General features: G+C 40.5%; 1 protein-coding gene across 5 annotated transcripts in view; it reads left to right on the top strand.

The window, feature by feature from the left end:
• The window catches only part of snx2 (sorting nexin 2), a 110,116-nt gene that overhangs the window by 41,006 nt on the left and 54,567 nt on the right, over positions 1-14,543 (top strand). For 3 of the 5 annotated variants that reach the window (XM_054730375.2, XM_054730374.2, XM_015960315.3), the window contains exons 13-15: positions 1,796-1,876; positions 1,977-2,048; positions 2,629-3,477. The exons of the other annotated variants lie outside the window; for them this stretch is intronic. In XM_054730375.2, the coding sequence (XP_054586350.1) occupies positions 1,796-1,876; positions 1,977-2,048; positions 2,629-2,679 (204 nt within the window). In that variant the 3' untranslated portion in view covers positions 2,680-3,477. Of the gene's footprint in view, positions 1-1,795; positions 1,877-1,976; positions 2,049-2,628; positions 3,478-14,543 lie in introns of those variants that run through there. 5 annotated transcript variants of the gene reach the window in all.

Genomic DNA, 14,543 nt, shown 5'->3' on the forward strand with positions numbered 1-14,543 from the left:
TTAAAGCTCCGACGTATGTTTACTTGTGTTAAAATTGCGTTATTTATTTATGAGCGTCGGCGTTCAGACATCTTCTCATTCCGGTGTGAGAGCAGCAGCTGAACCCGGTAACACCACCAGCAACAGAAGCTGGTAGGGATCCAGACTTTTTTAAAATCATCTTTGGTGTAAAGTGAAACGCTGTTCATAACATAATGTTATAAATCCAGCGGGCTGAATTTAGGCAAAGTCAGCAACATGTTTACATCAGTGAACAGCTGCAGAGAGAACGTAAGCTAACGCTGGTAATCTAGTTAACATACCGCTCTCTATGAGCCCCGCTAGATGCGCTACTTCTTCTGATAACTGAACTGGGCATGAACTAGTTGAAGGAATGCTGGAGGAGTTTTGTTTTTGTTTTGATTGCAAAAATAATTTCAGGCTCTACTTTTCCCTTTGTTTAGTAATCGTGTCGCTCACTGTTCACATGCTTTTGCCGTCCAGCATGGTGGACCCACGTGATTAGGTGACATCGGTGCAAAGGGTCAATTAAAGGTTCATGTACACCACATGTGTCAGACACAAGGCATCTGGCCCGCGGAGCATTTTTATTTGGCCCACAAGATAAATATCAAAAATATATTAAAACTGACCTGCTGGCCGATTTTACCGCAAAGATTACAACTCCCATGATGCTTTGCGGCGTTAGCGCGGAGCGGAAGCGCCCACTCCTTTGTGTTTTTTCCAGTGTCTGCTGCCGGTGTCTGCAGCTCTGCTGTCTCGGACAAACTAAACACTCCTCTCGCTCAGCGCCGAGTTTACTCAGCTATTTGCCGATGTTGAAGCCCAGAAACGGAGATTTTAACCGCTCAGTAATGTGTTCATGACTGAGAGAGAAAGTTTTCCAACTAACTTCCAGACAGAGCTGATATAACTCCAGCGAGCAGCGACACGCTCAAACCAGCATGACTCTGTGGCTGCTGTAGTTTTTATTTTTCCTCCCCGACCCACAACAATGTGGTCCAGCTGCTCAGACATGTTCAGCAGCACAAACCTATGTGAGCACCTGTTGTCATTATTATGATGAAGATGAACAAAACAACAGGAGTCTCCTCCTCAGCTCAGATCAACCCCATGATGCAGGTATCTGGCTGGAACAGGTGAGCATCACAGTAAACCAGTGGACCAACTGAGCTTTAAGTATTTAGGTTTTATGCTCTTTTTCTGCTCCAAAACATGAAAGTTAACAGATGAGATGTTGCATTTTCATTTAAGATAAAATGATATTTTTATTTTGTTGTTGGCCCGTGAGAAAAGATTTAACCTACAGTAAACAGGAAGTGGAAAGGCTGCAGATAGATGAATAGAATAGAAAATCCCTTTATTGCTCCTCAGTGGGGAAAGCTAGACATCACAGCAGCGATGACACGTATAACAGGAGAAAAAAGGAGAATAAAAAATAAGAAGAATAAATAAACAACAAGAAAACATAAATCCTGAATAGATTTTAAAAATGCTGATTATACCACAAGTAATGAATACCACTGATGTGTTTTATTTAAAATGGACTTGCTCGTTTGTAATTTGGTTATTCCACATTCAGTTTTAATGCAAAAATATGTTTGTTTCCAAATTAAAAGGTTCTAAATATGTTTATAAAGAAAATGTGCAAATTTGCTGTCACTTTAAAAAAAAATTACGTTTGGCCCGCGACTTCGTCCCAGATTTTATTTCAGCCCAGTGTGAATTTGAGTTTGACACCCCTGGTGTACACACAAAGTTTGAATATTTACTGTGTTTTTTTTTTGTGATTTAGTTGGAGGGAAAAGTCCAGCAGGGAGAACGAGACTTTGAGCAAATTTCCAAAATCATCCGAAAAGAAGTTGGCAGGTTTGAGGTGAGAAGACAAAAACCACTGGAGTGATGGAGCGCGGTCGATGGCTGTAGAGAAAATCGATTTCCTGTTTTCATAAAAAATCTGTTTCCACTTTCAACAGAAAGAACGAGTGAAGGACTTCAAAACCATCATTGTTAAATACCTGGAGTCGCTGGTCCAAACGCAACAGCAGGTAACTAAAGGTTCACCGCTCCTGGGTCTGAGGGCCAATACCGATTTATCTGCAAGTATAAATAACTGAATCCCTGAAAATAAGTAAACTGATCGACTGAAAGGATTCTGATTCTGGATTAAAATCCTGCGTTGGTTAGTTCAAAGACCAGGGAAAATACTGGATTTTGTATTTCTGATGGGCAGTCTTGTATTAACTATCTGAAAAAAGTGGTCCAAGTGGCTGGGGAGAGGGAAGTCTGGGACTCTCTCAGGCTGCTGCTCCCATGAACCGACCCCGGATAAGCGTAAGAGGATGGGTGGATGGATGGAAAAGAAATAAATCTGTTCTTTGAGTTTGCAGCTGGCTGATGAGGGATGAAGTTGATTATTCTGAATATCAAACCAATAAAAAACAGGATTAGTTTAAATACTTTAACACAACTTTTTAAGATAAAGAAATGTGTAATTAAAATCTAAATAAAAGGATTTTGGAATCGAGCATAAAAGAAATCAAATTTAAATAGTTTTAGTATTAAATTTTTCATGAAACATTATTTCAACTGAAGCTCTTTCATTATTTTCTGTGTTTCTTTCTGCAGCTGATTAAATACTGGGAAGCCTTTTTACCCGAAGCCAAGGCCATCTCATAGACTGACCACACTACCCATGATGCACCTGCTGAAAAACCTGGCGAGAAGATTGAAAATCAGCTTTTTTTTTTCTTTTCTTTTTTTGCAGTTACACTCAGTTTCCAATTTCTTTTTTTTTTTATTCTCTTCTTATTCTAATGATTAGTCAGGGATTACAGTTTCACTAAATTAAAGGATTATTGAGTTCAAACTCCTAATCTGGTAATCTCCACACGAACCAAGAATGGTGTTTGGTGCATCGGCATGTAGGAGTTATAGGCTGCTCAGGTTCAAATGATTAAGTAAATAAATGTGTCAAATGAGTCAAAATCCCATTTTCATAACAACTACAAAAAACATGAGAACAAAGCAGAGTGAACTAAATCTGTCATATGTTCAGTTTTCATTTCTATTTTCATGAATTTATCCTAAAATATACAAAAATAAGACATTCTCACCGAGTCAGATAAAAGCTTTCAGCGTTCGACAGATTTTTTAAATATTCGCAGACAAATTAAGAATTTATTATTTCAAATAAAACTTCAAATCAGAAATTTGTAATTTTTCCTTTTTACAGCACTTAAAATAGGAAAGCAAAGAGAAGCGATACAACTTGAATGAAACGCCGACTTCTGACTGATTTTACTGTTTGTTTGTTTGTATTTTTTGTCTCAAATCCTAAAAACGACCCATCAAATCATTTGGACTCTTGAAATGAGGATCGGATCTGTGTTAAAGAATGACTGATTTCAAGTTTCCTCGTTAATTTTATGAAGTCGTGTTTCCCAGCACATCCTGCTTCACTTCCTGTCTTATTTTTATAATAAGAGCCTGTTTTTGTTGCTGTATGATCGAAAGTGATGGCAACACCGAAGAATCTGCCTGGTTTCTTCTGGTTTGAGTTTCCAGAGGAGGTCAAAGATTGTCGAAGTCTGTCCCTAAGCCTGAATCCAGATGTTGTATTTTTGTTTTCATTTTTGCTGATTAATGTGAAAACTGCAGTTTTTAATGTTCGGTTGTAAATTCTGCACAACTGTGGGTTGAATTTAAAGCACATTTCAGTCCAAATCACAAAGGAACTAAAACTAACGTGTTTCCTAAAAACTGAAAGACCTGGAAGTATTTTTGATTTTTGTAATGTTTTTTTTTCCACCTGTTTCAGTCTGAAATCCCTCGAACTGTTGATTTCCTCATTTTGCCAATGACTGATGGTTGAGAGGACAAAGCTCCAGTGTGATTCTGCTGATTTGATTTTATACTTTGACAGAAGTTCTGGATTTGAGATCTGTTGAAAAGCTTCTGTTTGGTTTTGTGTTGCGGAGCTGATGATTTAATAAAGAATGTATCTCATCCTCCGTTTGACTCCTGAATTAATTCTGCTTTTTATAAATCAGAAAATCATAAAAAAAACAGTTGATGCTTTTTGTTTCTGAACTTTCTATATAAATAAAATTATCATCTAAATGTAATGCATCAACAAATAGTCGATTTTTGCTTGTTTTCTAACAATCGCTTCAAACATTTTTAAAAAGCTTGAATTTCCTTTCATGAAAGTAGTTTGATTAAATTGCATCTATGTTGGTCTAATAAAATGTTGAATTTAAGAAGAAATACATTTGACTGATTTTTAGACAAAAGAAAATTACGATGAAAATCTGAAGAAATTGATTTATTGTTTTTTAAAAATGATAAAGTGAAAATATTTCAAGAGTAATGAGATAAAAATCTCCGTAAATAAAGTTGGATCTTACAAATCATTTTTGACAAACCTAATTATTAATTATATATTGTTAAATTGGATTAATTTGAAACGAAGCTGGTTTATTTAATTTTAACATAAAATAAATCCCGTGACAAATATGTGATCTCCTTTTTGCATCTGGACCTCCTGCCACCTGTTGGCTCTCCTCTACTTTTATTTCATGTATTTGTTTTATTATCTGGAGGCTGACAGAAGACCTCAGATCAGCTCTGCATTAACTGAACCAAACAGAAAGGCCGAGCTGTCACAACCGGACTCCGGTACTTTGCATCATGGCGGCGACAGCATCGACTAGCTGTCATAGGTTTCTCCAGACAAGGCCAACAATTATCTGACTTTATTAAGATTCTTCACTGCAGGATTTACTTGAAGAATTTATCCAGTTTAGTCATTTAAAAAATGCCCTGCCGTGACATGAATAATTTACCACTGTTTCTAACGAAATAGGGGCCTATGGCTCCTCCCCTTCCGGTTGGCTCACGGTCCAGAAGAATGAAAAAAATGAAACAAGTCAATGGGGCTGAAAGAGCTATTTTCTAATCCACTTTGCCTTTCGCCCTGAATCATTGTTTTTTATTTAAACTGTAATGATGTGTGTTTCGACCAGGACTGTCACGTACTTAGAGATTTAGCAGCTTGTAAAAATGTGTAAATACTAGGACTAAAAATCAGACGCATGTTGCATGACATCACCCAGAATCTCCTCCCCCTAGCGTAGCTGCTACTCACCACATGACCAGATTTATGGTGGTTTTTTTTCCTTCTGATTCGAAGCTCGCTGTACTTAGCCACTTTTCCTCTGCGCTTCTCCGTGTCTGGTTCAACGATGTAAATTTGGTAATGTGCATTTGTAGTCCTGGACTTCTTTTCACACAAAACTTAAAACACTGTTTCCTCCCGTTAGAAAATAAGCACGTTCTTGGTATTAGAATGTGTCTTTAAAATTCACGGACATCATATGTGAAATCGATGGCATGCAACAAGCGGGATTAGAAAATAGCGTTTTTAGCCCCGTTGACTTGCATTCATTTTTCGTTTTTCTGGGGACCGTGATCCGGAAGTAGACTATAGGCTCCCTGTCTGTCGCTCAAGTTTGTTAGCTAATAAATAGGATTTTTTTTAATAGTGTCCCACAAACATTTCATGTAAAAGAAGATAAATATAAATGTGTGATCTCATGGTTTATTTCTGGTATTTGTCTTTAGCAGCTCTCTGTGTTTCTTCTATCTCTTTCAGGTTGAGCGTAATCTCTGGAAACCTGCCTCCTTAACTTCCCACTATCACTTTAACTGAAGAATAATGGTGCATACAGTTTTCCAGCTTCACCTCCACCCCTAAAAATTTTCACTTTTACTAAAGAATAATGCCCCTGCATCTGTTTTCCTGGCTCAGTCTAACCTCTCGCTCTCACATGACTCCAGAATAATGTAGATGTATTTATTTTTACACCCTCCGCCTCGACCTCCGTCACTATCAATCTGGCTTTATAATAATGTAGGCACATCTTTCCTGCTCACCCTGCTAACCCCTCAGTTTCCCCGCCACCTCAGGATAATGTAGGTGCATCTATTATCTCTGCTCTCACCAGCGCTGCTGTCTGCGACCCCGTTGTTAGAATAATGTGGCTGCATTTACAACAACACTCATACCTTATCTCGCAGGGGTGGCAAATAGATAAATAGCTTTGCATGTAATCTAAAACACACTCATCTTCTCTGCTTTAAATTCATATAGAGGAATGTAATCTTTTAGCTCATCATTTAAAAATCAAATATTCTCTTCATCTTTAACTTTCTCCTCTTTTCCTCTAGAGACACAGAGGAGGTGCAGGGAGCAGAGAAAGCAGAACAAAAAGCACTCAGGAGCTGATAAGAGTCTTGTTGAAGCTTTTATTTATCATATCTCCAAATAACCGTGTAGCTGTTGTGCCGTGGTCAGGATACAGTGACCTTAGTTGATCAACGACCGCCCCGGCAGCCCGATAAGGCAGCTAATATAACAACAGGCGAGGTTGTACTGTAATTATTTCTGTGCTGTCAGAGGAGGAACGGACCGACCGCGGCCCTCCTGCCGATTCAAATCTGCGGAGAAACTTAAAAAAAAAAAAGAGGAAAAGGGGCAAAATAACTCCAAAGGCAGGGAGACAAATATCAGCCGTGCACCATGACACGCCTGAAATTGGACCAGTTTGTCATGCACACGCCGCACACGTCTGAGACTAACTGAATTAAAACGTTACAGGTTACTCACCAAACCCTCGCAGGTGAGCCGGAGATCAGTCAAGTTTCTGTTTCTAACAAAACTCTGAAAAGTAAAAGCAAAGGACAAAAGTTCCAATCATTTCCACAGAAGGTTTGATTTATTCTGGAAGAACGTTAAAAATATTTTAGCATGTTCTAATAAAGTCGCCTCAAAATAAACATCCAGACACCAAATTCACATTTAAAAATATTTATTTACATACAGAGAAAAACAAACCAGCTAAAATCGGTGGCAGGAATGTCAACCGGAGTGTTGTGTTGGTGTCCGGTGGACTGTGTGGGACATTTCAGAGCGTTGGGAAACATTTGGCTAAGTGTGAAAACAAGTGTGCTCCAGCGTCAGTGTTTCCCAAAAGTCTCTCTGGTCAAAATGGTCAAAAATACAATAAAAGCAGCATTTATTTTTACTTCCTGAATGTAAAGATGTGAGTAAAGCCAACAGAACATTTTTATAGTGTAACCTCAGCCAGAGGTTGGTCACGGAGCTGCTTGATCAGCTGGGATTATTTTGGACATGAAACTCTTTGGCCTTGAAGCTGCTACAGATTATAATTGTTGAGAAACTTTTCTTTTTAAAAAAGTGACAATTGTGGCTTTTATTGTGAAGCCGGGAGGATGTATGGGCTGGCGCCGCCCGCCCGGTGATCGATGACATGATACGCAGCTTTCCTGATTTCGCAAATTTCTATGAAATGTGTTCCGAGTTGATGAAGGCGAGGAGATAAGAGGCAGGATGAAGCTCGCCGGCCAATAGGATTCATCTGTTTCTGCCTCTTATCTGCTGATAGTGGAGGGCTCTCTCCCCTCTCCTTTGCCTCATCATCACTTTTCTTCTTTCTTCCATCTCTTTTTCTCTGCTTTTCTTTTATTCTCCTCATTTGCTTTGTTTTCTCCTCCTCCACCACCGCCTCCTCTCTCGTGTCCCAAAGTTGTCTTTCAGACTTCTTATTCTTTATCCTTTATTCTTTTATAATCAGCGTTTTTAACCCATCACAATAATAAAACCAGAAGAGCCTAAACCAGGAGCTCCTGAACTCACCAGGAACTGGGAGATGTGGGATAACTTTGGGAGGGGTTGGGGACTTGTCTGTTGTTGTCGTCCTGTTAGGAACTCCAGACCTTCTACTCCCCAGCCACCTCCTGCAGCTCCTCCAGTGAAATCCAGGGATTTCCCTTCCACAAGGAGCTCAGACCACCTCAGCTTCTGTCGATGAGGAGGATAAGGACTCCCAAGCTCCTCCCCCTCCCTAAGGCTGAGCTCAGCCACCCTTCTTCTGGGTTTTACTCAACCTGGATGGACCAGTCCTCCTGTCCATCTCCTCCTCACCTGTAGATCTTTAAAGGCCTCGTCCTGAGGTTGGACCTCTCCCTCGGCCTGAGTTCGTTAGGGTTTGGTTTAGGAGGTGCTAATCCTCATCCCAGTTGGATGAAACTGGAATGACCAGATGACTGAGGTCTGTGATACTGGATCATTTTACAGATGGTCGTATTTATTTATGTTTTCAGTCTCAAAGCGTCTCGTAAGCATCAGTTTGTAGATTCCAACTTCTTCTAGTTCTCCGTCCCTTTGCCTCCCTCCAAGTGTGGCTCGGGTTCTGGTTGTGAACCCGGCGTTCCCACTCCGGCGCAACCGTTCTCCGGGACCGGACACTAAATCTTCTCTGGGACACTTGGAGAAGTTTTATTTTTTTCAGTCTTTGTGTTTTTTTAAGGTTCTTTAAAACAACATTGATCGTTTCCCAGAACGACTTCCTGTCGCCGCTCTAATGATTATGCAGATGTGGCGCAACCTTTGTGTTTGACAGGCGGTTCCCACGGGGAGGCGTTGACACGGAGGCTGTTGCCACGCCGACAGGAGGCCGACACTCCCCTACCTCCCCCTCCCTTCCAGCCTCCTTGTGCTTAGTCTGGGTTTTTAGCAGAGGTGAGGGGTGGGGTTGGGGTGGAAGTGATGGAATTAAAAATTAATAATGGAAAAACGTCATTTTTTTGTAATAATTCGTGTGTCAGATGATAGAGATTTTGGTGTGAACAGGATGCCCATTAGCAAGGCATTCCTGCTCTTACACACTAATGCCAACATTTAGATTTAAATGGTACAAAATAAATGTCTAAAACTGAAATATGAGGAACGGAAAATGATTTATCTGTAATGTCTAATCACCGTTTTCCTAAATCGTCGTCAGAGCCAAAGTCAATAATAATCATCAAATGACTTTTCCACTTTTTTCTTGTTTATTATTATTATTGTGCAAATACTTTCATTATGTAACTTTTTTTATTTTAGAAAAATGTATTATTAGACTTAATAAAATACAATATTAGAGATAAATGAGCATAATTTATGTTCAGTTTGTAAAAATGTCCAAAATAAATTAAATTATTTTGCTGTTCTAAATAATAATAATCATTTCAGTAATTCTGTTAACTTCAGTGTGTTTTCTACTGAACAAATAAAGCTGCCTTGCCTTTAGCAATGATGCGTTGTTTAAACATTTGTAATTACAGATTATATCCAGATTAGATTTAATCTCTCTGTAGCTGCAGCCCAGCTCTAATTTATCCTCTCAGCTGACTGGCTGACTGCCGTCTCCTTGACAGCAAACCTTCTTCATCAAATCTCCACTTTTCCTTTTCTTCTTTCGCAAATCATTTTTCCTTTCATATGAAGTTTTTTTATTTTCTTCTCCAGTGCTCCCCCCACTCCCCGCTCCTGGAATTTATTTGACAGGAAATATTCCAGCCCGTGTGGTTGTAGATCTCCAGCTCTGGCAGACGGTATCGACCCGACTCATCTGCATACATAAATCTATCGGCTATCTGACACTTGCCGATACTCCGGGCCACAGGGGGTGGGGGGGTGCTGAGTCGGCCCGGTCCCCTTATCATCGGTGATGGAGCTTTGATGAAGTGTGACAGCGACGCTCAGCTGATCAGCGACTCACCAAGAAACTCAACTTTAAACTGAATAAACCTGCTGGGACTTAAGTATGGAGTCCTATTAGTGCCAAAAATACAAAGATAAAGGAGGAAATATTAAAATAAATACATTTAGAATTATAAAACGACAACATGTATAATAAAAGCAATTAAATACTATCTTTTTTATTATTATTCAAATGCATTTTAATTTTTATGTTAGGGACCTGGATTCCCACATAATTTTTGTCTGTTTTTTATTTATTTGCCGCCATTTGGGCTTCTATCAGTGTAGGAAAGAGTTATAAATAAACATGATGATGATGCATATTTTTAAACATGTTTCTTTTCTTCATTTATTTCTTTGACTTTTTAAAATTCCTTCTCTTTTTGAAAGTATTTGAAAATTTTTGTGGCATTCGTGTAAGTCCGGACATTTTCATTCAACTTTAAAGGAACAATTTGTAAGAATTTTACAGTGAAACCATCACAAAACAGTTTAACAATGAAGTCATTACGCCAAGCTAATGACGGCTACAGCACCACTGTTCGTAATTTGACGCCGGCAAGCAAAAACTCCAGGGTTGTTTAAAGAACCAAAGCCAGTAAACAGGAGCAACCCAGAAGTTGTTTCTTATCCCCCTAAGAAGTCACAACATCTTTTTGTTTTACTGTAATATCGGTGAAGAAGGCTAGAGGCAAATATTGAGCTAACAATGCTAATGAATTAGAAGAAAAGTGTCTGCTTTAAAATATCTCGTTATGTTTTCAATTACCAGCAACTCAATATTACCGTGAAATTTGTGTGTGAAGTGAACAATGAGTCGATCGTGGCATTTTTTTTATGGACTGCAGTACATAAATTTGATCACAGGATGGCATTCTTACTTCATTCTTACATATTTTACCTTTAACTAAGCAGACTTTCCTGGTGAACTATTTGATGCCGCCACCCCCCCCCCCCCCGCCCCCCCATCTGTGGATGCCAAAAACACATTAAGCTCAGGTTTATTTGAGTTTTTGTTAAGAGTTAAAAGTTTCTGCCATTAATTTGTGCAGCTTTTCTGGATGTAAACTTAAAAATTGATAGAAACTCAATTTAAATATTATGTTATTTATTAAAAACAATTATTTTATGACGTGATTTTGATTTATTTCTTCTGGAAAATGACAAGTTGGAATAAATTGGAGCTCCAGAAAAAATCCTCTAACAAAACTAGATTCGATCAAAGATTGATCCTAAGAATCTCCAACAGAGAAATTAGGACAAAATCATCTGAATGAAGAAACTTTGAATAAGAATAAAACAACTAATTTATGTTACTACTTCATGGTTTTATTATGTAGTTTCTGTATTTTTGGTGCCTTTTTTCTGTAGGAAGCAGAGCGAGCAGACAGACAGGTTTATCCACAGCTGGGTTCTTTTAAAGCGAATCAGTTACATCAGTCCGATCTGGAGATCGTGTAGCCGAGTCTGACCCATCGGTCCGCTGGGTTTGAAAAAGAAAAGTGGAAAAGTCAAGTAAAAATCACATTTTAGTCATTCTAGACAAACGGACCAAAATCTAATTAGTAGATTTTAATAATAATCTTTTAATAAACAGATTTGTGAAACCTGAAGCTGTCAGTGTGTGTGTGTGTGTGTGTGTGTGTGTGTGTGTGTGTGTGTGTGTGTGTGTGTGTGTGTGTGTGTGTGTGTGTGTGTGTGTGTGTGTGTGTGTGTGTGTGTGTGTCTGTCTCTCTGATGCATCCATCTGAGAGCACACCCTCGTTACCTGGCTGTGGTCCTGATGCTGTCGTCATGGCAATGCAGTGTGACAACCTGCTGCTTTTGTATGCAGCAGAACATTGCTGCCGCTGAAGCTCATGTAGCTCCTCTGTGGACCCCCCTCCCCCCCCCCCCCCCCATCCTGAACCCCCCATCCCAGCCCTGTGATTCAAACACCAAGTGGCACAATTTAATGAAGTTCTGTTCTTTAAAGCGAGTGGCGGTCTGCGGCAGCGTGAGGAGAACCTCTGCTCCTTCAGCTCATCTGTTTCTTTGAATTGTTTCCACGCAGCGATCGATGCGCCGGTTTTCTCCTGGCCTTTCAGCGCTGTCACCCGTCATTGAGGGATGCAAATGCACGTCAGAAACTAGCCTGACACTTTTCCTGTCAGGGTGCACAGCTCAAAAACGCTGCAGCTCAGCAATAAATGGGGTGAAGGCCTCATTTCTCAGAAGGCCGGCAGAGAGAGAGAGAGAGACCTTTTCCATCAAAGTTTTCTCTGCTCGTCCTGACAAGACGAGGATGCGAAAGGACACGCGGTAAAGTTCATCCCGCGCTCCAGACAGAGACGAGAAGCAGGAAAGTCAGAAAAAGAAATAAAGTTCTCTGCTGGTTGATTGTTGAAGTGAGAAATAAAACAAATGTTCAAGAACTTTATAAAACTAACCCGTCACCCAGAAACACAAAGAAACGCTCTTATTTTGTTATTTAAGGGTCTGAGAAGTCTCACCCAGATTTAATCTGCCACATGTTGGAGAAAAACATCTGAATTTTTATCTACAGAGTTCCACGTCAAACATCTTTCTTATCGTTCTGTTATGTAGATGAATTAAAAGAAAAATGGATTTTAATGCTGAGTCAGCACTCTACCAAATATCATCGTGTAAGTTCGGGGTCTGTAAAATCAGCCCAGATCTGAATAAACTGGCTTTCCCAACCCATCCTGAAGGTGTGAGGCTCCTCCTGAGACGTCTTCATGGGAGGAACATCTGACAGTAGAAGGCCTCTAAAATCTGTCTGACCCACTTTTAAACTTGTTCACTAAAGAGAGGTTTCGGGACGAGTTTCACACGAATCTTATATGAAGGTGGGTCACAGACACCCAGAGATGAACAATGAAGAATTGTTGGGATTAAAGAGGAAAATGTAGGAAATATATCTAAAATGTAATTTCCATTTTTGTTTTTTGACTGGCCAGCTCCTCCGGGGGAATCCCAAGGCGTTTCTCGGCCAGCTGAGAGACATAGTCCCTCCTGCGTGTCCTGGGACTACCTTTAGGCCTCCTAAAGATCGACCGGGAAATCGAGAACGTTGCCTTCTGACTCAGCTCTCTCTTCACCACGACACCCGCATCACTGCAGATGCAGCACCAATCCACCATCGATCTCACACTCCATCTCTCCCTCACTCGTGAACAAGACCCCGAGATACTTAACTCCTCCATTTGGGGCAGGACCTCGTCCGACCATGGTCTTGAATTTGGAGGAGCTGGTTTTCTCGGCTTTATAATGAACTGGACTTGTGTTTGCTGACAACAAGTCGGTGTTGACTAAAGTTTTTCTTAGATAGGCGCTGGAGGATCCTTGGTTTTACTACGTCTGTACATGGCCTCAGAGGAGAGGACCTGGACAAGTTCACTATCATTCACTTAATGTACTATGAACTGTTAATAATTGAAATTACGATCAAAATAACTTACATGGTGAATCTCATGGCATTGTTAATGGCTGCATGGTGGCGCAGTGGTTAGCCCTGTTGCCTCGCATCACGAAGGTTGCAGGTTTGAATCTCGGCTGCAGCCTTTCTGCGTGGAGTTGCGTGTTCTCCCCATGCATACGTGGGTTTCCTCCGGGTACTCCGGTTTCCCCCACAGATCATAACATGCCCTATAGGTTATAAATGTAAGTCGCTTTGGATAAAAGCGTCTGCCAAATGAATAAACATAAACATAAGTAATCTAATAAATATCATGGAATGTAATGGTGATAAATATGTTTTCTTCATCCCACTCCATTTCAAGCAACCTTAAAATATGTATGGAGTTTGTGTTTATATATATATATATATATATATATATATATATATATATATATATATATATATATATATACACATATATATATACATACTGCGATGGACTAGCTCTCTATCCAAGGTGTGCCCCACCTGATTGCCCATTGACCGCTGGAGATAGGCACCAGCCCCCCTCCGCGACCCTACGTGGACGAAGTGGGTTCACACGATGGATGGATGGATATATATATATATATATATATATATATATATATATATATATATATATATATATATACACATACATATATATATATATATCCATATGTATGTGTATATATATATATATATATATATATACATACATATGTATATATATATATATATGTATGTATATATATATATATATATATATATATATATATATATACATACATATGGATATATCCTCCTTGAACCGTCACCTTATCGTGGTGGAGGAGTTTGAGTGCCCTAATGATCCTAGGAGCTATGTTGTCTGGGGCACTTAGTGCCCCTGGTAGGGTCTCCCATGACAAATTGGTCTTAGGTGAAGGGTGAGACAAAGAACGGTTCGAAGGATCTTTCATGGCGGTTAAAACGAAGAGTCGGAGTACCCGGCCCGGAGGGTTACCGGGGTCCCACCCTGGAGCCAGGCCTGGGGTTGGGGCCCGTGAGCGAGCGCCTGGTGTCCGGGCTTTCGTCCATGGGGTCCGGCCGGGCCCAGCCCGAACCGGATACATGGGCTCGTCCAACTGTGGACCTACCACCCGCAGGAGGAACATGAAGGGTCCGGTGCAATGCGAATTGGGTGGCAGACCAAGGCGGGAGCCTTGGCGGTCCAATCCCCGGACAAGAAAACTAGTTTTTGGGACATGGAACATCACCTCGCTGGCGGGGAAGGAGCCGGAGCTTGTGGCAGAGGTTGAGCGGTACCGGCTAGATATAGTCGGACTCACCTCGACACATTGCATTGGCTCTGGAACCCGAGACCTGGAGAGGGGTTGGACACTCTACTTTGCTGGAGTTGCTCCGGGTGAGAGGCGGAGGGCTGGGGTTGGCTTTTTGTTAGCCCCGAGACTCTCTGCCTGTGTGTTGGGGTTTATCCCGGGGGACAAGAGGGTAGCTTCCTTGCGCCTTCGG

The sequence above is a fragment of the Nothobranchius furzeri genome, chromosome 10 (genome assembly GCF_043380555.1).
Source record: "Nothobranchius furzeri strain GRZ-AD chromosome 10, NfurGRZ-RIMD1, whole genome shotgun sequence".
Classification (NCBI taxonomy): Eukaryota; Metazoa; Chordata; class Actinopteri; order Cyprinodontiformes; family Nothobranchiidae; genus Nothobranchius; species Nothobranchius furzeri.